Below are 25,272 nucleotides of genomic sequence, written 5' to 3'. Positions count from 1 at the left end.
CTTAAGATAGCAGTTTGTTTTGGTCATATGCCTGCTGTCCTCCAACTGTCCAAGACTTTACTCGTCAAAAGTATGTGTTTTAACCTGAAGAGGAGATTTTGACTATATAAAACACAAATATCTGTGGAAAAATGATTTATTGTGTCACCAAAGGCTGATAGCCTAACCAGATGCGCTCCATCCCTTTTTTTTTCTTCATAAATTAACTTCCTACTCTTTAAAATGGAGATTTCTCTCCCCATAACTTCTTTATCTTCTGCTTCCATGATTAACATCTGGCATCAATTGTAGAAGAGTTTGGAAAGCAGTTTTTATCATGAGGGTTATGGGAGGAACTGGTTTGTCTGAGATTGAATTTTTATTACTTGCACATGGTGCCATTCTTTCCCATTTTTCTCCTTCTTCAAAACTCAAAATTAAAACACTGACAAACTTCTTTCCAAAGGCTGAGGAAATGTTGCTGGTACTGTATACACTATGATGAAGATTTGTCAGGTTTTCCCAGTTGCTTTAGCAGATACTTTAATTTCTCCTGTGGAGAGAATTTGTTTAGGCTTGCTAATTGTTCATTTTACAGATGGTTTTGTAACATTGTTTTTATTGAAATAGGTTGAGTTGCCATAAGAGAGTTTTGGGGTTCTGATGAAGAAGGGAGAACTAGCAAGTTTATTGTAACACAAAATATATTTCTTTAAGTACCCCTAGAGTTCAGAATTGGAAAATGAGATGCTTTTGATGGTGAAAATTTATTCTTTTTCAGATAGATAGTAATCTCAGGGTGGAGGAAAACACTGGTCCTCTTTGCTCTCACCCTAAAGGGTCAGGATTAGGTAATATCTACACAAGCAATTCTGTCCTCTGCTTTGCAGTTCTATGAATGAGCACTGGTGGTAACTCATGCTGCCATACATATGTGAGGCAAGCCATGTGTTACTGACCTGCATCTTAATCCCCTATTATGTTTTCACTGTTGCAAATGTCTTCCCAAGCCAGCATCGTCATATTAGATGCATGCCCCACCACTGAGATGTCTCCACAGCCCAGTACATATGTTAACATGCTTATTTTTCAAATTTTCAGTTGCTGTCGATCTAGGAATATCCAGCTATCCATTTTACAGAGGAGAGAAAAAAAAAAACAGTCATACTGGAAAGAGCTTTGAATAAAGAAACAGCTTTCTTCTTAGAATGGAATTTTCATATTTTGTGCCATGTAGTCTCCAAGAGTCCAGGAATGGTCTCATCCCCATGAATTTGCTGTTGTTCATGAAACTATCTTTTATTGACTTTTCTGCCTCAGTTTTTTTTTTTAATTCCTTACTAGTGTAACATCTAAGAGACGTTCACTCCCAAATGCTTATCTCAAAATCTCTTGTATGGATATTCAAAGTAGCAACAAAGGGGGAATTGGGCAGTGCCTCTTTGTCTCTGTCTTTTAGGATGAAGTTTATTATAGGCAGTAATCTATTCCTGCTTTAGAATGTATTTTAATCTCGAGGTTTTTAGACTGACAAAACTTAACCTGGAGATGGCCAAGAATCCTACATAAAGTCCGTTGAGTGTCTGAAAGTCATCTAACTTTTCAGCAATCACTGTGAGATCACAAGGCTTCTTCCTGGGTTAAGCGAGAAAGAGGAAGTGTGTGGGACATTTTCATTGACTTATTCTGAAGTCATAACACCTGCTGTTTAGGTTGTCATAATTTCTCCAGGTCGAATACAATAAATGCTATTCAAATACCCCATGATTCACCCTCAGTGATTAAAAGCAGATGTGCTTCCTAGCTGCATTTTTTCTTCTTGGTCTTCCCGATAACCTTAAAGACTAGAATATCTGCTTGCCTAACAGCTTAGAAACAGATGGAACTGCTTTCTTGGTTCAGATTTCTTATTCTAGAAGTTACCCTGTTCTGTATAATACAGACAAAGAATAAAACTTGACATCTCTATTTATTTCAGAATAGACGAATTCATTTCTCTGCTGTCCCTGACATGCTGGTTATACTTGTATATAGATATTTCATATTCTTCCACACTTCCCTGGAAATTACACAGCCCAATAATGCTTGCTTAAGCATTGTAAGAGAGGGACACTTCTCACTTAGAAAAGGAGAATAGCTATCTCTGAATCTTTATTGATTCTCAAGAATACTGCTAGATATTATTCTAGAAACTAACCATGATCACTGTAAGTAAAAGAAAGGGTGGGTAGAGTAAAGTAGGAACCCCAGAACCATTTTTCTTTTGTTTCACTAAAAAGTTTTGTGTTCTGGGAGTTATGTAACTTTTGATAGATGATACCATTTAATATATTCCATCTGGAATAAAAATGCTTGTCATTTAGTAAGGCAGATGAGAAAGAACATTTGGACATCTTTACTGTATTGTAGAATAAGCAATCTTAGGATTGTAACAAATGATACATAGAAGAAAATTGCCAACTTTCCCTTGCATGCATGCATGAAATATGAGAAATTAAATGTAAAGCAATTTTTCTTCCGAACTTTTCCTTTGCGTTTGCCAATAAAGAGATGACATAATTCTTTCCAGATTTGAGCTGCTTTTATGTCTCTCTCTCTCCCTCCCTCTCCCTCTCCCTCTCCCTCTCCCTCTCCCTCTCCCTCTCCCTCTCCCTCTCCCTCTCCCTCTCCCTCTCCCTCTCCCTCTCCCTCTCCCTCTCCCTCTCCCTCTCCCTCTCTCTCTCTCTCTCTCTCTCTCTCTCTTTCTGTGTGTGTGTTCCGTATGTGTACAGAGGAGAACATGCTAAATGGGACAAGATTTTAGAATAATCATTTTCATTTACCACTCTGCACAATTTAAACTTAGCAGAATTGCAACATAGTTTTGGCATGGAGTCACAGAACTAATTATGTAGCTTTTAATTACAAAGCTCATTGGCACATACTTGCATGGCATCTGTAAAGGTCATTTTAGAAGATGAGGAGCTTATTATATTTTTGTGAGCATTCTCAATTTCATAACTTCATTTTAGAATAGCTGAGTATTAATTCATTGCCCTCAGTAAACTTAGTCACAGCTGCATTTTACAGATGCCAGAGCTTTGATGTGGCAGCTCTCATTCTATTCTGCTGAGATCTTTTAGCAAACACTTCAAATTATTTCTTAAAACCAAACGATTCTGTCAAATAACATAAAAATTATTGATCTTTGTCATGTAGTGTTCCTGAGAATGGAGATGATCACTCATTCTTTTAAAGCTCATTTGCTGAGATCCCCCCCATAAACGTGCCATCTTGTGAGCAATGAAGTGATATACACAACACAACACTCATTAATTTCCCTTCCAGCTGAAATGATATTTGCTAAATCTTTTTGTATTTTTAAGTCTAATGACTAAGGGCTGAAATCTACAGAGGAGGGTAGGTTTCTTTTTGTCTAAGATGTGTTGCATCCAAATCCTTTTCAAAAAACTTGTTGAATTAGTCTTAAAGCTATAACAACTAATTCCATCAAAGTATGGCAAAAACTTATGCCAGAATAAATGAGCATCAATAGTTGGTAGATCAATGGTTAGACTGCCCAACAGGAAAGAAAATACATATGCAACTTAAAATTGTATACATTTATTTAACATTAAATGCTGTAAGAAAATGAGACAATTGCATATCCAGATTTTTTTGCATCGCCTAACAAAGTATCTGAATAATTGATTAAACAAAAGATTTCTTTTTACAGTATATGTGTCTCTACGTCATGATTGAGGTGCTAGCTAGTAGGGTCTATAATCTTTGCTTCTAAACACATTTGTTGCTTTGTTATTCATAGGGTGAGACTCACAATGGTTGAATATGCCTCTTAAGTCCTATTACTACAGAAGAATTTCATGGTTCCCTATAGAGGAATTTTAATCCAGCAACATGGCTGCTCCGGCAAGGAATCATACCCAAAGATATGATTCTGCCAGCATGAAGATCCTCTCTGGATTACAATAAGATACAGCCAAAATACAGGCATGCACTTAGTACACACCTTTAATATAGGAAAATGGTAATGTATATTTAATATTATATATATCATATTAATATACCATATATCATATTAAATGTATGCTATAGGACATTCCATAATAGAGTTTAAGACACTTCTTTAAAGTTTCTAAATTAAGAAAAAAATCAGTGAATGCATTTTGCTAAACAGATAGAGAAAATAAAACAACATAAAACCAGTAAACATTTACTTTAAGTATTTAAAGCTGATTTTAGATTTTCAGAGTGGGATAGAACTGAAGAATAAAACTGTTGTTGTTCCAAAATGGAAATTCTCCTCCATGTTTGAATTTTACCAAGCATATATATTATTTACAGAACACTAAATTGTAAGTCTCACAACATTATGTGGCCATCAGTGATTTGAATTTTATTAATTTATTACATTGGGAAGATACATAAGATATAAATAAACTATTCATAATAGGCTGCTATGTTGAATTGCAGTGCTAAACATTTCACAAACACCAAATGATTCTATGTCCATCATTGCATCAGCCGTGCCCTGTATCTCCCTTCCTAGAGCCAAACTGGTGTGATGGCAGCTCTATTGCAGGCTATGTCCTGACACATCAGGATCCCTTCCTCCCAAGCACTACAAACCATAGCTTGGAACTGATATCTGGTGATTTCCCCCCTTTCTGCATAGCCAGAAAGAAATCATTTATGTATTCTTTAAGTTTTCTAGATAAAAATGTTAACTGTTTTATACAATTCTGAAACAGAGGATAATGACCATTTCTGTCAAAAACAGTAATTCTGCATTAAAAACTTCAGGTTTGTTACATTTGCATCTAATGCTGTATTCCGAGGCTCTTCCTGACATCTCTCTCTGACTTCAACTTAAAGTAAGTCAAATTAATGTTCATGCTTTTTTCCAGACTAATTTAAAGAGTGGGTATATGATGTGAATTTTCAGAAGTAGAAGACATCCTGTTGACTTGTCTTTGCCCATTGCTGTAAGGCAATGAGATGAACACTTCTAATTATTAGTTTGAATACAAGCAAAAGCCCTGAAAACAGAACACAGGGCAGAATTTCTCTCATTGGAAACAAACTCTGACACCCTGTTGTATATTGTCTATAATTTTATTGATGGCTTTTGCAAAAGCAAAAGCAAAAAAAAATCAAAAAACAAAACCAAAAATGTAACAGTAATAATAATTCCTTCTACCCATTTTATTGTTCTCATCTTTCTCCAGGAAATTTTCAACTTGTCTTTGGAAACCTTTATAAATTCAAGAGTTACTTTATGTACTTAGAGATTTTGCTTGCTCAGCCAAATGTTATTAAAAAATAATATTTTATAGCTAAAACAATAAACAGAATAAAATCTCACCTGGATCTTAAAGCAGGAAGACATGCCTTTAGTCCAGATCATATGACCTAGGAAAAGACACTTCTCTCATCCTGATGTTGAGTTGGGAAGGCACAGCTATACTCCAGATCATCTGAGTTTGGACAACCCACATCTAAATGGGCCACACTTTCTTCTGGAAGCCTGTATAAGAGCAGAAAAGAAGGATACCTTTGCCTATTTACCCCACCTTGCTAGTAAGTTCATTTCTTCAGTTACTTTAGAACCTATTTCTTCAGAATTCCAGAGTACACCAAAGATCAAATGAGACAGCCAGCCTTATGAACTGAGAAATTACTTGATTTTTAGGCCTTCCATTGGATTAGCTAGACTGCAGCCTGTAAGTCATTCCAATAAATCCCCCTTGTATATGCTTGGTCCAGGGAGTTGTACTGCTAGGAGACACGGCCTTGTTGAACGAAGTGTTTCACTGTGTTGGTAGGCTTGGAGACCCACCTCCTAGTTGCCTGGTAGATAGTAGTCTGCTCCTGGATTCCTTTGGAAGAAGATGTAGAACTCTTAGCTCCTCTAGTGCCATGGCTGCCTGGATCTTGCAGTGTTCCTACCTTAATGATAATGGACTGAACCTCTCAACCTGTAAGCCAATCCCAATTAAAAGTTGTCTCAATATAAGAGTTACCTTGGTCATGGTGTCATTTCACAGCAATGAAAGCCCCAACTAAGACACTGTATTAACTATTGTGTACTTTATTTTTATTGGATATTTATTTACATTTCAAATGTTATCCCCATTCCTGATTCCCTGCCCCCAGAAACTCCCTCTCCCATCCCTCTCTTCATGCTTCTATGAGGCTTTACCTCTACCCACCCACTCCCACCTGCCTCCATTCCCTCTAATTCCCTTACTCTGGTGCATCAAGCCTTCACAGGACCAAGGGCCTCTTCTCCCATTGATGTCTGACAAGGTCATCTTCAGCTTCATGTTGTCTCTGAATTGTATCTTGGGTTTTCTGAGCTTTTGGACTAATAGCCACTTATCAGTGAGTGCATAATCATGTGTGTTCTTTTGTGATTGGGTTTCCTCTCTCAGGATGACATTTTTTTAACTCCATCCACTTGCCTAAGAATTTCATAAATTCATCGTTTTTAATAGCTGAGTAGTACTCCATTGTGTAAATGTACCACATTTTCTGTATCCATTCCTACTTTATAATGAAACATCTTTGATTAAGGCTGAGAGCTACCCTAATCAATGAGTGTAGACATAGGGGTTTAGAGGACAGTTTGAAAATACATCTAGTTACAATACTACCAATAGTAGTCAACCCTGAGGGCTATGAGTATACCGACAATGGACTTGACTTTCTATGGAATGGTCCATAAATCCAATCAGAAAATTGTAAGTTGTAACTGTAACATCTGTACCACCTTTCCACCCTGGTCATAGTTCACAGATTTCACAAATGATAAGACTGTTGATAATTCTTATTCTTCCAGAAACCTACAGAACACATACTGGTATTGTGAAAGCTAACTAGAATGAAGGATGTAATCCTGGTCAGTACCATCTTGATTTCTGCATGCCTTACTGTTTTATTCAGTATCTATTCTGGTGAAGAGACACCATCAATCGCAACGGCAATTTGTATAAATGAAAGCATTTAATTGAGTCTTACTGTTTCAGGGGATTAAGTCTATTGTCCTCATGGCAAAAGCATGAGGGCACATGGGCAGGCTTGGTGCTGAAGAAGTAGCTGAGAGTTCTACATCTGAATCCACAAAGAGTTAGGAAGAAGCAGACACTGGGTCTGGCTTGGCCTCTTGAGACCACAAAGTCCACCCTTAATGACATACTCTCTTCAAAAAGGCCACACCTCCAAACCCTTTTAAATATTGCCAGTTCCTAGTGACTAAATATTCAATTCTGTGGGTCTCTATGAACACCCTGAAAAACCACTCCAGGGAAGGTCATCACAGCTGCCATTGGGCTTTCATCTGAAGAAAGTTTTATTTGTTTTGTTTTGTTTTGTTTTAATGGATGATAGTATTTTATTCACAAAGATATAGCAAAACTGTGGAAGTTTAGTTTCTCTGGTCTCCTTTTCATTGCTCAGTCTTAAGACTTTGTAAATAATACCTAAGGATCAAATAACTTCCTTTTAACCTGTAGGTACCACAACCTCTTCGATCTGTATTTATTGCACTGAGCCTTCAGTCTTTTCTCCAAATAATTTGCTCTCTGCTAAACAAATTTATTTCATGAATCATCATAACATCATCCTTCAACTCTATGTCATCACCCTTGTCTTCCCTTCATCAAGACTTCAAAGGTTTAATTTCAGGTCAATCATTTATTTTTCCCCATTTTTTGCTTTGTACATTGGTCTTCTTTGGAAAGGAAAGTCCTTAAAATTTTATGTCTGAGTGCCAGCTAATAATAAAATTCTAACTTATCCTTTATTAGGTACTTTCTACATGTCGGGTGATAAAAGATCAACATCTGTTCTCTCAATCTTTAAGATGGACTGCACTGCTGTCTGTTTTATAGATGAGAACTCAGTGCCTAGAATCAGTGAGGTACTTGACAAAGACAAGAGCAGTGGTAAACAGCACTAGGGGAATGCCAGAGTGGGGATACAGGAGTGGGTATGTGGGTAGGGGATCACCCTCACAGAAGCAGGGGGAGAGGGGATGGGATGGGATGGGATGGGATGGGATGGGATGGGATGGGATGGGATGGGATGGAATAGGGTGTTTCTGGGAGGTAAACTGGGAAAGGGGATAACATTTGAAATGTAAATAAATAAAATATCCAATAAAAAAAGAAATATAATTTTTTTTTCTCCAAAGCAGTTTGTACTCACTGTGCTATGTCCTTAATGAGACAGAGGGCTTCTGATGCATTGCTAAGTTTTTTATTCTGTGCTCCTTTTTAGTTCCATAAATATTCTGATCTTACTTATTTCTTCGCATTAGTTTGACAGCTGCACAATCTCTATGCTACAAATAACTTTGGAAAAATAAGAAGTGTTCACAGGTTGATAAGCTTTCTTCTCCCAGATGCAGCAGATCTCTTAGAGCTTTTAAAGTTAAAGTATGGACCTATGTATTTATCTGTCAAACAAATATTCATATTTGACAGTAATATCTATGTTGACCTCTGTCTCCAGTCTCTGGCCTTTGTATACGAGTACCCCAGAATAAACTTATGTTTTATAATTGATCTTTGAGCCTGGTTACCATCATAAATTTTAAATCTCTCAGAATTTTCTTAGTGAAATATATATATATTTCTTTATAAATAGATAACTCTAGTGGCTTTGGCATAGGGGCTGGTTGATAAGCAGACCAGTCTTGTGATGAAAGTGTTGAGCTGCTTTTGATTCTCTTACTCTTACTAGGACGATAAACATGAACCAACACACCTGTTCTAGAAGTCTACATTCTTTAATATTGTCCTTATTATATTAACTTCCATTCTATTATCACATCTTTCTTTCTGTTGTTTCGTAGTCACTTTTTCTTCTTGCATATTTGTGTTAAGCTCATGTTACTTACATAGGGAAGACAGTAGAGCGCAGTGATTTATTTTATTTTGTGTTTGAAATTAAAAAATAAATAAGCATTTTGTAGTGCTTTGAATGTGCATGGTCCAGGGAATGGTACTATTAGGATGGCCTTGTTGGAGTAGGTGTGGCCTTGTTGGAGGAAGTGTGTCACTGTAGGCATAGGGTTTGAAACACTCCTTCTAGCTGCCTGGGAGCCAGTCTTCTCCTGTTTGCCTTGAAACAAGATGTAGAAATCTCAACTCCTCCTACATCATGCTTGCCTGAAAGCTGTCATGCTTCCAGCCTTGGTGATAATGGACTGAACCTCTGAATCTGTAAGCCAATCTCAATTAAATGTTGTCCTTTATAAGAGTTGCCTTGATCATGTTGTCTCTTCACAGCCATGGAAACCATAACTTATACACATTTTTAAAGACCCTTTGGATTCAAAATTGTTTAAGGAGATTTCTTAGTTAATGCTCTTTAATTTTTCCATTGTAGTCACATATGTGACATCAGAAATATGACTACCATGTGGTCTAATACCATATGTGAATATGGATACTTTGACCTATATTGTTGGCAGTAAAATTACCCAACCAACCATGGATTTGTTTAACATTACTTGCAATAACATCTACATATTCAGCATCTGTCCCCAATCAGTGACAATGTAAATATTCAATACAATGTCACCAAAATCATTGGATAAATTAACCAAAATCTAGAATGTGTCAACATCTATCTACCCATCCAGTTTACATCTTAAATTTAAGTACATTTATGTGTTAAAAGCATTTTTAAGCCACCTAAAATAAATGATCTTCTTTTTAAAATTAAATTTGTTTATTTACTTTATAACCCCATATCAGCCCTCCCTCTCCTCCCAGTACCCCCCACAAGTCCTCCCTCTTTCTAGGTGTCACCCCCACCCTACCCCTACTCCCCACTCATCAAGTCTCTGCTGAACTTGGCTTATCCTCTACCACTGAGTCCAGACAAGACAGTCCACTCTCCCACTGAAGCCACAGGCAGGCAGGCAGCAGGCTCACATACAGCCCCTGCTCTTATTGTTAGGGGAACCTACATGAAGACCAAGCTGCTCATCTGCTACACATAGGCAGGGGGTTTAAGTCCAACCCAAGCTTTCTTTCTGGTTGGTGATTCAGTCTCTGACAGACCCCAAGGGGCCATGTTAGTTGACTCTGATGGTGCACCTTGGAGGCCCTATCTTTTTAGGGTCACTCAATTTCTCAACTTTTTCATAAGACTTACTGTACTCCATTTAATGTTTGAGTATGAGTCTCTGCATCTCTTTCCGTTGGCTATGCTCAAAGGACAGTTATGCTAGGTTCCTGTCTGTAAGCATAACAGAGTATCATTAACAGGGTTAGGGATTTATTATTGCCCATGGGACAATAAAATTGGTGCAGTGATTGGTCATTTCCTTAGTCTGTGAGTGTCTATGGGAGTTACTCTAGCTGAGACTCTTACCAGAAGGAGATATGGATCCAGAAGTGGCCACTTCCAGCAGCCAAGCAGGACTGTAAGTGGAGGGATAAGGATACCAACCTGCCCACAAAACCTTCAACCCAAAATATGTCCTGCTTCCAAAATGTGCAAGGACAAATCTGATCTTTGAATGTTTCCCTCTGGGTACATGTGTTATCATGAGCCTTATTACTTGAGAGAAAAATGTTAACATCCTCTTTGCTCCAAGTTCCCTCTGTTTAAACCAACATCAAATCCTAACAACTTGCCTTCAACTGTCTCAAAACTGTGAGACGCTATTTCTAACATCACTATCAGTCTCCTATATTCTAAATCATGTTTGATTTTTTTAAAATTCAAATCGGTATATATAACTGAAATCCCAGCTGATTTTCTCATATGTGATCTTAGATTTCCCTCCAAGTCATTATGCCTGTTGCCCATAAGGAAGACATGATTGTACACACAATAGCAATAATATTGACAAATCACACAGCATTTACCACTAACCAGGGACTTGTGGAGATTCTTCAAATGTTTATACTCCCTTAATCCTCACCATAAGAGGGTGTGGTTACTTGTCCCTGTCCTTATTAGACAGGTGAAGAGAAACTGAAGAACAAAAAGTTCTGCCCAAAGGAAAATAAATAGTTGAGATGTAAACTCAGAGATTTTTTAGCCTTATCCTTTATCTTCTTCACCACTACAAGATGCTACCCACCCCTCTTGAACAGAAGTCTTCCATTGTTAAAATAAAACTCTGATTGCAAAATTCTTCGCAGGACCACACAGTCTTTAAATTGGGTCTGGAATATTCTCCCCCAACTCGTGTTATTAAATACTTTCATTCTTTATGTGTTTCCTTATTTGTTATTTTTTTTTAGAAAACTTTCTCATCAAAGTAGTATTACTAATCATTTTGCAGAATGCAAACATTTGTCAAATGGAAATAGGAAATAAAATTATTCATTTTTTTATATTATACTAATTCATTTTTTTATATTATACTAATCTCTGTGTCATGCACTATAATATAAACTGAACAAAACTTGATCTTACCTATGCAATGCAGCCTAACACATGGGCATCTACACACACCACAACACACACACACACACACACACACACAAACACATACACACACACTGTAATAAATACTTGAAACAGATAGAAGAAGATAATACAGGATGGCAGGCAGGAAAGGAGGAATGGGAATATTCAGGGAGAGATTGAAGGTGGAGATAAGAGAGAGTGGTGATAAGACTGAAATGGAGGGAGAGAAGATGGAAAGAAGAAAAGAAAGGAGGCAAATATTTCAAATATCAGGCAGGAACATTTCATGAAATGTCCGCAGGTTGGGAATGCTTTTATATATTTTCACTGGATTTGTTATCCTGTCTCCATTTAAACAATACTAACTCCCTCAAGAAAAAATATTGTGCAGCTCTAAATATGCAAGTATTCACTTATTACCTGTGTAAGATGCATGTGAAGATCCATAGTGAGTAACTGAACCCACTGACAGTACTAAACCCTACGTATGCTATGTTCTCCCATCACATGCATACCTCGGACTAAGTTGAATTTATAAGTTAACCCAAATATGAGATTCACAGTAGTGACTAATAAAGAGGGAGGATAAAAATAGCAGTCTGTGATAATACGTTATTTGATATTCCTTTCTCAAAATATCATACTATATGCTTTCCTATGGCAATGACTGGAGATGACACAATGCATACAGCATGAAATGAAATGAAGCAGAGGATGCCACTGGCCTTGTGTCTCATGCATAGAGTATTTGATCAAGAACATCCTATTGTGACACAGGTCACTTAACTCAGATGGCTACTGAGTGTCTAAAGACTGGGTAGAGTTCACAGCACAGAGACACTGCAGAAAGGGATAGGTCTCTTCCTGACTGGGGGGTGGGGAGTTACAGTAGGGCAGTGAGGGCATTCATTGTCATTCTCAAAATGATGCACAACTTGCATCTTAGGATGTTTTTAATTCTGGAATATTTCCTTTAGTACTTTCAGAGTGTTGTGAACACTAGTCACAGAAACTGCAGAAAACCAGTCTGTAGGTAATGGGAGATGGTCATGTTAGAGATCCTGACTTTATGTAGAATATGATTCCTTATGAATTTTACCCATCTGGATTCCTTTTGAATTTCCAAAAATATATTTTCAAATCATAACATGATATATATATATATATATATATATATATATATATATATATGTGTGTGTATATGTGTGTGTGTATGTGTGTGTGTATATATGTCTATGTGTATATGTATATATATATGTATATATATATATTTTCTCTGTATATGGTTTTTCCAGATCTGATAATAGTTAGACTGGAATTGTATATGACATAATTTTCATAATGTATATGCCTTAAAATAATTTCTAAATTTTATGGCAATTAATTTGATTTCCTGGCTTAAGTATATTTTATTTGGCATCTAATTCTAAATTGAATGTGAAAATAGATATATAATACTCCACATCATGTTTTCCTAATGAGAATTCATGTTACAAATGTGATAAGGTTTTGAAGGTCTTTGGTGTATAGAAGTCTACTAAACTCTTTTAGTATTTCACAACTGTATATGGTCATTTTTCTATTGAAATATATCTGTTTGTTGGGAAAATCATTTGGAAAGCATATAGAAACCCATGTATGGACCTTTGTATTATATATTTGTTATTATGGTATATGAAAAATTCATAGAACAAGATTGGAACACCAAAGTTTACCTTGCTGACTAATCAAGTAGTGAGTTTTAAAAAAACTGATCACAAACTTACTTAGACTATAATTTTTGTATGCTTACTGGAAGCAAAATAAGATAGGAGAGCATATTTGTTTGTACTCATGCCAGCAAAATAATTGAGACTATAACACTCTCTGACTATAACATGCTCCTAAATGAACTTTGGGAATGGTGTCCTTGAAACAAACATCACACTTCAACTTTGATAGAAAATATTCAATAGTTTTATTTAGAAAAATCCCCCAAATCATAATCAAAATAAGAGCTGGATAGTTTGCATGCTATGTTATAATAACTGCAATATTTAAGGAATCAGTTACTGGAGATAATATATAAGATCTAAGAAAAGATATGTAAGAAATGATAGTGAACCACCACCTTTTACTGCTTTATTGTTTCGCTCCAAGGGACCTGAACCTCTCTCTCTTGCTTTATTGTTTCATTCTAATAACCAGGTGTCTCTTTTTAGAAAGCTTTTGACTAGTGGGCTCATTATAATGATGACAGAGGAATATTTCATTTATTCCTATTTTCAGAGCTTCCTCCTGCTAGCTCATTGTGGTGCTTATGGGGAGTCTGCACTACCAGTACTCATAAATTTGGTCATATGCAAGTAAATTATTTTGAATGTGTAACAGTAAAAAAAAAAACATTGGCTATTAGTAGCTGCAAGGAGATAAAAATACCTTTGAGTTGAGGAGCTTTTTCAACTCTGTGTCTGTTTTGTTAATCAGAAGAAAGCAAACTAATACACGTGGCCCCTGTGTGTCACTGACCAGAGCATCCTCAAACAGAAAGAACAAGCTGCACATATGAAAATGGTGGGTAAGAACAATTGCAAGTGTGGTCTAGGACCTAGAAGTAACAATCAAAATCTCATACCACATACATCTACCCTTAAACCAGTTTGGGTTCTGTCTTATATTATGAAAGCCTGAAGAAGCTTGAAGCAAGCCACCAAATCTATCGGGATCGGTGGCTTGATTTCATTCCCATCCAGACGCAGGTAGCTCAGTTGTGGTCCGTGAATGAAGGCATCCTGTTCTGCACGCAGTGTGGTGGGACATATTACAGACATGTTCACATCTATGGAGGCAGAGAGAGCATGAATGATTAACTTGAAACACCAGAGAGTATGGAGATCTAGACCAAGAAGACACTACAGTGGTCCTAAGGGGCTATGTGATACAATGTAACGGAATCTATAGAGATACAAACCATTGTCATATAGGTTATTATGCTTCTCTGTTTCCTGAAGGAATCCTGAAAGGATGTTGAACTAACAGCTCCTTGTGCTCTGCTCTGCTACATTTTAGTGTGGAACTTTACACATTGAGAGCCTCCTCCAGAGTGAAAGACCCTTACGCCAGCCCTCCGAACTACAAAATTCAGAGAATATCAGAGGAGATGATCTAAAACGTCAATCCCTTGTTCCTCTCCCCCTGATAGCCAGCACATACAAACAACCAGATCGTGAGAAACAAGAATTCTGAAATGAATAATTTTCCATATGTTAGGATTTTTCTCAGAGAATATGGAGAAATAACTTATTGAAGTATATACATATTTTACATAAAATTTCAGGCCCCTTATCATGTTGTGAAGAAAACCTTGTTTTTTCCAAAATCACAAAAGAAAAGTTCACTGGAAAATTCAATGGACTCTTAATATAAAAGTTTTGTTTCTTGAAAATATATATTTTTTAACAATTATATTATGTGACAAGAAGAAATACATACATTAACAATTATTATAAAACAATGTGATCCATAAAGTTATGGTCCAGTTATTCTAAGATGTGCAGCTTGGTTTTCATGTGGGTCCTGAACAACTAGAGCGGGAGTATTCTTACAGATGTTACCTGTCTGTGGAACCCATTCCCCTCATCCATTTTGTCTGGCCTCAGTTGGAGAAGTGCCTAACTCTGGAGAAACTTGATGTGTCAGCAATGGGGGAGAAACTGTAGTGGGGGTGGGGGACTACACTCTCTCAGAGAAGAAGGGGAGGGAGGATGAGAGGAGGGACTGGGGGGGCAGGATCGGGGATTGGGATGTAAAGTGAAGAAAAAAATGGTTTACATAAAAACAAAGAAAGGAAGGAAGGAGAAAGGGAGAGAGAAAGAAAAAGAAAGAAAAAAGGAAAAGAAAAGGAATCTCTACTCTGTGTTTATTTCTTTGGCAAATAAAACTAGGATTTCTGTGTTAAATGAGGGGGCAGGACTTCATTTTGTTTAAGAAGCTGAAGCCTCTGCTATTGGTCCTGCAGTTCCTCTGTAATTCTTTGAACAGTTATGATCACCTACTTGACCTTCCGTTTCCGCTTTGAATTTCCCAACAATATCAAGCAGGCTCTTGGGAGGTTTTGTGTTTCTCTAACCATGGACAGGAAGCAACAGTAGTATTACAGCTGAGTTTTTAGGTCCCACTTCACAACCACGAGTCATAAATACCTGGGTTGGGGGAATCACTACAACCTTTCTCAAAGTCAGTTGATGTGAAACAGGATAATATATGAGAATTCTGAAAATATGGACTGCATGCCCACAGCCTTTGAAAATGCTCTGCAAAATTTCAGTTTAGGGGGACACAATGCTGTACTTCCGGTTGAGCTCTCAGTGATGCTACTTCACTGCTGAATATTGGGTCTCAAGTTCCCAGTGTGTAGGACTCACATACAAATATCCACGTAGAGACACTTGAAGTCAACTTTCTATTCCAGCTGTCTGTGGGCTCCTGTTAAAGATTACGTGCACCTGCAGAAGCATCGTCCTTTCAGGAAAAACTGGCAAGCTCCAGGTCCTCTTACGATTCCAGCATTATGATGTTTGACTCCGCTAAGGATGCTCATCTATCAAGTTTTCTAAATTACATCTTTTCCTTCTGACTGGAGTATTCAACAGGGCATTTGCTCGTCACAGGGAGGAAAATAACTGTGGTGGCCGCAGCATGCAATTTAGTTCTAGGATTTTAGGCTCACATACATGGCATCAAGAAAACAAAAATTGATGAGACCAAAGCAGTTCCCAGGGAAAGGGTGGTCTAATCTTGCAATGGCATGCTTATATGATAATATAATCATTGAAACCTTAGTGAGTGGTAACTAAGACGCATAACCCTGTGGCATTTTCCTCATTTGCTTTCTATAAACCGTTTTCATCAGATCTCATTTCAAGACTGCATTTTAAAAAGCTTTCCAGAAGGAATCGCCCTGTGATTAACCTCCCAAAAGGCTTATGCTGAGAATGAAGGTGAATTCTAGACTGTGTACTAGTAACCCTATGCATGGAACATAGAATCCACTCAGTTCCACCATGAGGGACAGCCTTCCCTTTCTATGAACAGGTCAAGTTCCTCTCAAATGTTTCCAAGAATGAACTTTGTACCAACACTTCATCTCTAAACAACATCTTTGCTTCAGTAGTCTTCAACTTGATCCACTCTCTACTCCATATCTGAAGATCTTTACAAGAAGGAGTAACCTTTTCCTCATTGAGGATGTATCACTAAGTCTCACTGATTGACAGCTCCCAGGGCACTGGGTTCCATTTCAAGTGAGTACAACCTTGAGTAGTGATAACAGTTCTCTATGTGTGATTCCCAGAGCATCAGGACCAGCACCTGGGAAACTGTTGAGAATGAGAGGTCCAGGTCCTACCCAATAAGCTCCTGGCTCAAAAACTGAGAGGTAGATACCATAATGTACACACTAACTGGGCATATTTGATTGGTGCTCATAATTATGGAAATGAAGACATCAACTCTTCTGTAATCCCTTAAATCCTATTCTACATATTACTCGTGAGCTTTTTGGTGCCTTCCATACTTTCTTCAACACATTGTCCCCCCGCAAAGTGCAAGGAATGTTGGCACAAGCCTCTTGTATTCATGGCCACTCTGAAAGATATATTGAGACATAGATGATATCTACTCATAAAGGGAGAAATATCAGAATCCCAGGGAAAAGAAAATATGTCTCCTCTATATACAAGCCTTGTGTAGATTACTAAGGCTCAGTTCTCAGTCCCGAACTTGAAGAATTGGGCATCTGGATTTTTTTTAAAGCTATGCCAATAAAGTTGTGTAATGAAAACTGAAAATAATTTGTTAATTATATCAGCTTGTTAGTTGTTGGTAGGGGACAACACAAACTGCTATTCCTACACAGGGCAGAGACTATACATAATGATGGGCATTTTGGTCACAGGCACATCTTTATGGCTACTTACTTTTAATTTTGTTGTGATCAAGGTGAAGGTGCTGCAGGTTAGCATTGATTCGGGGAAAGTTTGTGAGCTGGTTGTAAGACAGTTGAAGATCCAGAATGGATGACACATCAAAACCCCTCGACGGGAGACCTGCATCTGATAGTTTGTTGTGGTTGAGCCTCAGGAAAGCCACCTTAGGAATCACATTGAAATAATTTTCAGGTATTCCTTCAATGGAGTTGTTGTCTAGAAAGAGTTGCATGGTGTTGGCTGGTAATCTTGGGGGCATGTTCCTCAGGGCATTCTTCGCCATATTTAACTGCATGAGGTTCTTAAGGCCCTTGAAAGTATCTCTTTGAAAGGCGTTGTCTAATAGTTTGTTATGCTGCAGATCAAGAAGGGTCAGGTTTTCCAGATTACTGAAGGTCCCCTGAGGGATTCTGGATACTTTGTTTCTAGCTAATTGTAATTGTTCCAAACTTCTTGGCAATGGAGAAGGTACCTCCTCTAGCTCATTGTCTTCAAGAAACAGGAAAAGAAGTTTCTTTAGCTGGCTCAGGGCCCCCTTCTCAATCCCGTAGTTGGTTATTTTGTTCTTGTTTAAATTGATCCATCTCAGCTGGGTGGCATTCTCAAAGGGCTTCTCTGGTATGGATTCAATCAGGTTGTTTTCCAGGTAGAGGTACCAGATCCTTGAAGGAATAGGAGGGATTTCTGTGAGACCTCTGTTCTCACAGTATAAGGCAGTAGGGAAACTGGGAGGACAGAAGCATTCTCTGGGACAATAGAAGTCGTCGTGGACATCCCAGTCCTCTGGGTCCTGTATTTCATAGGCCTGTCTCACACTCTGTGTCCACACAGTATCTGCTATGAGTAACACCCAGAGTATTAAACAGTTTGGGGTTGCCATTACAGCACCTGTGGAATAAGCAACAAGTGTTACGAATAATCCATTAGTCTTTAAACACTTGCATGCATCAAATCCGTATGCGTTGTTTCCTTACAGGAAAGCTGAGAGTATCAACTTCCCATCCAGGCATAGAAACGAAGTCACATTTATTGAGTACCCATCATAGGAAAAGCACTTTACAGACACTGAAAGAAATCCACAGCCACTGAGCAATCTGGGTTGAACTGAGTCATAGCGATGGCTGAGAAACGGAAAGCAAAGCTCAGCAACTTTAAGTGCTTTTCCATTTCAAGTTATTAATTCAAGAAACTTCACTGAAACCAGTAGTGAGTATAAAAGAACAAACCGTGAACTAACAAGCGAAGTGGAGACTTCGTTCCTCAGAGATGGGCATCTGCATGTGCTTTTATTTTTACCCTTAAATGAGCCAACATCTGGAGGATATTTTCCAGGTTCTTTGGCCCATGGACCAAAGACATGTAGAGATCAAAGGACAATTTAGAAGGTTATGGTGAAGGAAGGGTCTAGGATCTGAAGAAAAGTGTGTGACTCATCTCTGATTCTGAACTTTTCAGGTAAGTTTTCCTTTTGAGAAAGAGTTGTATAGCTTTAAGTACAGTATCAGAATCAAGATGGGCAGCCATGAAATGGAATATGAATTGTCTCACATAACCATTATCTCCTATATAATTCTTACAATCTCCTTCATTTAGACTTTCTATTTTGAACAAATGCATATATATATGCTCATGACTGTATATGACAGAAATTGCATATACTGCCAATGTATTACTTATGTTTATTCAAATATTGCATAAATAATCAGGATAAGAAAGAATAAAAAATATTTAGAACATAGGTCAGAAATTCCCCTATACTTATAGGTCCAATATAGATACTAACAAAAACTAGTTTAATACATTCTGGTGTATGATAATTTTAGAGGAGAGAAACTTTCCCCATTGAATAGCACCCCATATAACAGTCACAAAGAACTACTGTCTCGAGAAAAATATAAGTATAGTAAGTATTTTAAAGACACTATTATAACATATGTGTTACACACACATATATAAACGTTTCAATTTCCCTAATATACATTTAGCTATACCAACGAAGCGCAAATACATTTCACTGATTCATAGGGACCTGAAAATAAAATCACTTATTAATGTTGGCCTTTAATTCCTCCCATTAAAGTCCAGGTCTGCTTCTGCAAGCTGTCAGAATCCCTCTGGCTGCAGAATGCTCCTCTGGATGGCTTCCAACAAAGAAAATCTAATTTTTTTTCAAAGTAGAATCATGCATTTTTTGCATTAATTATTGAAATTGTAATCTTGAATCTTTTGAATCAGAAGTCTTAATTCCAACCCAAAAGTTGTAAAAAGTACAAAATAGTTTACCTTGCTTTCCAGGAATATACCGTTGAGTCCTGTGGCTGGTGTTAGGTTAGCTAAAATAAGTTGATGGGGGATAACAAAAAGAAAAAAAATGTTTTGACTTTATGCTATTAAATCTCCAGTCTGAAAAAAAATGAAAAGTAGGATGACTGGTCACCAAGAAGAGCTTTTGATGTATTGTTTCCACTCTGACAGGCTTCAGGATGGCTTACCTCAGCCCTCTTGGATCTTCTCCTTCCTTTCCTATTGGTCACTGCTGCTCCCAGTAATGAATTGACCCAATCTTTGCTGTCAGATTTTTAGAGTCCTTTGTAAGGTGTGTGCACTGTTGGCTCCAATTTCAACCCATCCAACAATTCCAGTACCTTGTCACCTATGAAGCTCAGCAAAGAAAAATTTTCTTTTAAGTCCACGAATGTTTTTCAATAGTCAAGGGAAGTTTTCCTCTTACTCCACAATTCCAGGGATGTTAAAATGCACTGATGTACAGATCTGATCCACCAGGCAGCAACTGAGTAGAATTTTAATTGTAACGAAAACAAAAGATTTGGAAATGTGTTTTTTTTTCTCTAAATGATCTTTTAAAACAATTAAACACAAAAGTAAAGGCCAATGTATTCTGCTCATGTGGACATATTTTATTCATCTCTGATATGAAACAGATGCTGGAATCTTTTTATTAAGGAAAACATACATTTGCAAAAAATTAAAATCCTCCCTGAGTAGCTATAGCTCATCTAAGTACTGAATTTGGTAATCACCTTTGTTCTACAGAATCAATTTTATGTCTATATTCCACACTCCTTAATAATAACTTTAAGTAACTAATAAGACAGGAGGTCTTTTACTATTATATTTTAGCACATGTTTTGCATTCAGTGACTTAAAAGGCATTCTGGTGCAGTGGCTTCATTTATTTAACATATGGGTAAGTTCTTCTATTTATCACGTTCAAGGGGAGAAAGCAGAAATTCTGTTCATGGGGAGTGGGGGGGGATGCAAATAAACCCTGTCTTGCGTGGGGCTGTGCTCTGTTGACTGTAGTCATTTTGTTTGAGAAGTGTAGGCTACCAAGTGGTAAAAGACTTTAATGACTACGCCCCAGCAACACTGTTCACAGGAGTTGTATCAAAGACAGAGGGCACTGTTGTGGAAGGGCCTTTCTAAACCTACCTTTCCCTGATCTTATGTGGGTCAATTAGAACTCAGTTGTATCATCTACACATCAACAATGGACTACTTAACAAATTTAGGTTTGAAAAAACAATAAGTAAATACAGGTACAAGGCTTTCTTTGGAATTTGTGCTATACACCTAGCTAGAAAAGACACACGTGGTAATGGCTGCAGATTAAATAAGGGATGATTCATCCAAATCTCTTCATATCCCTGCTCGTACACTCAGGACATAATTTTAATAATAAGTTAGATATTTTTTACTCTTTTTTCAAAACCAACCCTCTCTTTTCTAAATCATGTTTGGTCTTTTTGTTTGTTTGTTTTCTATTCTCCCTGTTTCTTTTTATTTTTCTAAACTCATGGGATAGAAGTGAGATGGGACGTTCGAATCTACACAGTTCCAAAGTTCCAACTTTCTTTCGGAACAAACTGACAGGTCATTTCTAAACTTATTACCCAAATATTTCTATGTATTCAGTGGGAAAAATCAGTGCATTCCACTTATGTCTCCAGTCTATTTTCCATCCACTGTTCCACTTACAATCTACTCATTGAAATGCGATTTCTAGTTCTGTCATTTCTTTACATAGTTCTAACAAAATAAGTCTTGATCTACACATGCACCAATTTACTGAAACCTTCCTGAGCCTCTTACAGGCCCCAGGACAGTACCAAACCACCTAGTTCATTCAATTTTCCTCTAATGGGATGTCACTGTCTCCAATATAGTTTCCCCATTCATTAAATCCCCTTTTATCTGCGTCTTGGGGCTGTGTTCCTTCTTTTTAACACTATGTATAATTCTGGATGTGCTTCTAAGCATATAAAGGTTCTGAGTTGCTGCCTGCTATTCTGGGGCATTTCCTGATGTATACACAATTCCTATATGATTCCATCCGCCTTTCTGTTACAATGTCTCTTAAACAAGTTATCTCCAAAATAGCCATGGAATAAAACCAGCATGCCAACATATGTTTATCTACCTACTAGGTAGAAATGATAACTATGGATAATAATTTCTCTTCTTAGTCTTGTGATCTATAAATTAAGGCTAATACAATCTTCGATTTATAATAGTAGAACTACCTATCTGATAGAGTTGCAATGACACCTAAATAAGTCAGCATTTAAAAATGTTTGGTATATTATGCATGTATAGATTAATAAAATTAGACATACTAGCTTGATTCCAGTGGATAAACAAGTCTTTATCCTTCAGTAGTAGTTTTGTTGCTGTTGCAAACAGATTAATTCAACCAAACACAACCATCAGGATCTATATGACACCAAAAGTTATCACAGCTGCTTCATTGTTAGGGAATATTATAGGGATTTCCCTTCTGACTTGCATGGGTGTGTGGTGTCTAAATTAAAGTGTCATTCAACTGAATCTTGTATAATGGACATTTATTTGCAATTGACTTCAACATCATGGGTATGGATTGTCTTCATTATGAAGGTTTATTTAATTTTCATTGAGCCTAGTAAATGTGGATGAGGAGAAAAATAAAACACGTCCTCTGTTGAAGTACTACTGTTCTAGATGCTTTCAGGTGTAATGCAACCCTGTTTCCTGGTCCTGTGGGACTAGCATACTCTTGGGATTCTCCTTGTTCTTCCCCATGCTCTGTGATTCATCTTCAAAGCTAGTTGGCTGGTTCCTTCCACCATCTTTTTATCCCTCACCCACTTTTTTGAGAAACTTCCTGTATCCTACATAATTTCTTTTTTTTTTTTATTTTTTTCATTAGGTATTTTCCTCGTTTACATTTTCAACGCTATCCCAAAGGTCCCCCATTCCCTGCCCCCCAATCCCCTACCCACCCACTCCCCCTTTTTGGCCCTGGCGTTCCCCTGTACTGGGGATCTAAAGTTGGCAAGTCCAATGGGCCTCTCTTTGCAGTGATGGCCGACTAGGCCATCTTTTGATGCATATGCAGCTAGAGACAAGAGCTCTGGGGTACTGGTTAGTTCATATTGTTGTTCCACCTATAGGGTTGCAGTTCCCTTTAGCTCCTTGGGTAATATCTCTAGCTCCTGCATTGGGGGCCATGTGACCCATCCAATAGCTGACTGTGATCATCCATTTCTGTATATTTCGGCATAGTCTCACAAGAGAGAGCTATATCTGGGTCCTTTCAGCAAAATTTTGCTAGTGTGTGCAATGGTGTCAGCGTTTGGAAGTTGATTATGGGATGGATCCCTGCATATGGCAATCACTAGATGGTCCATCTTTTTGTCACAGCTCCAAATTTTGTCTCTGTAACTCCTTCCGTGGGTGTTTTGTTCCCATTTCTTAAAAAACGTTTTATTGGTTCTTTGTGAATTTCACATCATGAACCTAAATCCCACTCATCTCCTAGTTCCACCATAAACAGCATCTGCCATTATAACCTTCCCCTCAACAGAAAAAAGAAAATTACACAGTGGATGTCATAGTGTGTCCCACAGTATACCCTTTTATCCACTTCTTTGCTTGCAAATATACATTGCAATGAGTCATTGGTCCAGTACAAGGCCTCTGGCTTCTGCTGTTCTATCAACACTGAATCCTCAGTGGGACTCTTGTTGGAGATCCTGTTGTTGAGCAGTGTCAAGGATTTCCATTAATTTTTGTACCCATAGAGCCAGCCCCTTAATGCAGTTCATTGGTAGGGAAGAGGTAAGGATAGGCCAAAGTCCTGGATGAAGTATCTGAGCAGGTCATGCTGCCAGCTCTCCCACAACCACACCATCTGCTGCTCTGTCCTGGCTGGCCTATCCAATGCCACAGCCAGCAAGGGGCAGAGCCAACTCTCCTACTTTCATGCCCTCAGAGCAGGCTCATCCACACCCACAAGATTCAGGACCAGCTCTGCTGTGATGCCCAGGTCAGGTGCAGGGCTTATTCTCCAAAGTGGTTCAACAGGCACAGGACAGAGTCACTTCTAGTTTCTGGACCCCAGAAACAGCTATTTCAAATGCCAAAGATGGTGAGGGACAAGGGAGAAGTGTGGAAAGCCGGTACGTGCTGCGAGCAATCGCATGTGTGCCGCCAATAATCTCTGAGGAGAGCCGTGTGTGCGGCGAGCAATCGCCATTATAAGATGGCGCGGGCCTCCGCTGTGCCTAACTAGTAAACAAGCCTTGTACGCAGGTGCGAGAGTGAATTCACTCCTAGTCACTCCCATTCTTGGGGTGTAATAGTGGGGTGATGGGCAAGCAACAAATCAGGAGCTGTCACGCCATATCAGGTGCTGAAACGTCACGCTGCGGGTTATAAAAGCAGCGCCATTTTCCCGGTTCGGGATCTTCCTGAGAAGCAAGCAATAAAGCTTTTGCCGCGGAAGATTCTGGTTTGTTGTGTCTTTCTTGCCAGTTGAGCAGGATGCAATAGAGAAGAGGAGGGCATTTTGCCTTTGTTCATGCCACAGCATAGCATACAAGGGTCAGGGTTAACTATCCGTCACTCACTACCTCTGGGTCAGCTCACCTGCAATCCTCCTATCCAGGGCCAGCTCTCCTGCTTCCATGACTCCTGGAATTGCTCTCTGACCTGCCACAGGTGGTAAGGTGTGAGTATTCAGGAGAGCATCTCTCTTTCACCCATGTCACGTTACAAGTTGTGGGGTTAGCTCTCTCATGCTTATACTCACAGGGCTGTCTCACTCATCCCCCTGACACCAAGTTTAGTTCTACTCTGCTGCACATGCAAATTTCAGGGCCTGCTTGTTTTACTATTCTTATAAACCCAGCATGGCTAGCTCTACCACCCCTTGTAGGTGACCAGGGCAAAAAGGAGGAGAAGGTATCTCTCCCTCCTGGATGCCTCTAACAGAAGACAAGAGACAGGACAGGGCTGGATCTCAAACCCTCATCCTCTCCTGGAAGACTTAACTGCAAACCCTGTATCCAGAGCCAGCTGGTCTTAGGGATATGAATCCAAGTGAGCTGACCCCGACCTTGACCCTGTCCTTATCCCCCAGGAAGCACAGTAGACCTGGCCCTGATTGCAGGAGTTGAGAGGATGATGCCTGAAGGACATAAATCGGGAGAGCTGGCCCTGCCTCTCATCTCCCATGCATGAACACGGATGAGGGAGAGACACTTTCTTCCCTCCTTACTATCTGTAGGAGGCACGAAGACCTGACCCTGTGGTCATGAGAACATGAGAGCTATCCCTGTCCCTCCCCAACTGTAACACTTGGGTAAGAGAAAAGCAGCAGTACAGTACAGTAGACCTGACCCTCGTGGTCACAGGGTGTGAGCTGTCTGAAGTGAGGTGATGTGGGTGATGGATGAGATGCTCAACCACCTCATGCCTTGCCCCCTAAGGCAGGCAGGAACGCTGACCCTGAAGTCATCAGAGTGGGAGAGCTGGCCCTGCCCCTCACCTACTGTGGCACTCAGGAGAGCAGATCCTGTATCCTACATGTTTTTGAAATCTTACTTTC

At 38.6% G+C, this 25,272-nt stretch overlaps 1 protein-coding gene and 1 long non-coding RNA gene across 4 annotated transcripts; one reads left to right on the top strand and one right to left on the bottom strand.

The window, feature by feature from the left end:
* The first annotated feature begins 3,785 nt into the window (after positions 1 to 3,785).
* Positions 3,786 to 6,874, top strand: Gm40749. Of its 2 annotated transcripts, XR_871982.1 has the most exons (4): positions 3,786 to 4,006; positions 4,783 to 4,853; positions 5,208 to 5,559; positions 6,821 to 6,874. It is a non-coding gene; the product is annotated as a predicted gene, 40749 (long non-coding RNA). The 2 variants fall into 2 exon arrangements; XR_871981.1 differs by lacking the exon at positions 6,821 to 6,874 and having other exon boundaries at positions 5,208 to 5,975.
* Positions 6,875 to 13,353: 6,479 nt separating this feature from the next.
* On the bottom strand, positions 13,354 to 20,080 carry Kera (keratocan). 2 transcript variants are annotated; one of them, NM_008438.3, is made up of 3 exons: positions 19,665 to 19,837; positions 17,373 to 18,269; positions 13,354 to 14,233 (listed from the first exon to the last, which is right to left on the bottom strand). In NM_008438.3, exons 2-3 carry the CDS (start codon positions 18,259 to 18,261, stop codon positions 14,067 to 14,069), a joined length of 1,056 nt encoding a protein of 351 aa, NP_032464.1. In that variant the 5' UTR covers positions 18,262 to 18,269; positions 19,665 to 19,837; the 3' UTR covers positions 13,354 to 14,066. The 2 variants fall into 2 exon arrangements, with proteins under 2 accessions (NP_032464.1, XP_006513336.1); XM_006513273.4 differs by lacking the exon at positions 19,665 to 19,837 and adding an exon at positions 19,874 to 20,080 and having other exon boundaries at positions 13,677 to 14,233.
* Between the last annotated feature and the right edge of the window lie 5,192 nt (positions 20,081 to 25,272).

The sequence above is a fragment of the Mus musculus genome, chromosome 10, assembly GCF_000001635.26.
Source record: "Mus musculus strain C57BL/6J chromosome 10, GRCm38.p6 C57BL/6J".
NCBI lineage: Eukaryota > Metazoa > Chordata > Mammalia > Rodentia > Muridae > Mus > Mus musculus.
Note: the sequence above shows the minus strand (reverse complement) of the source record. Positions and strands in the feature narration are given on the sequence as shown.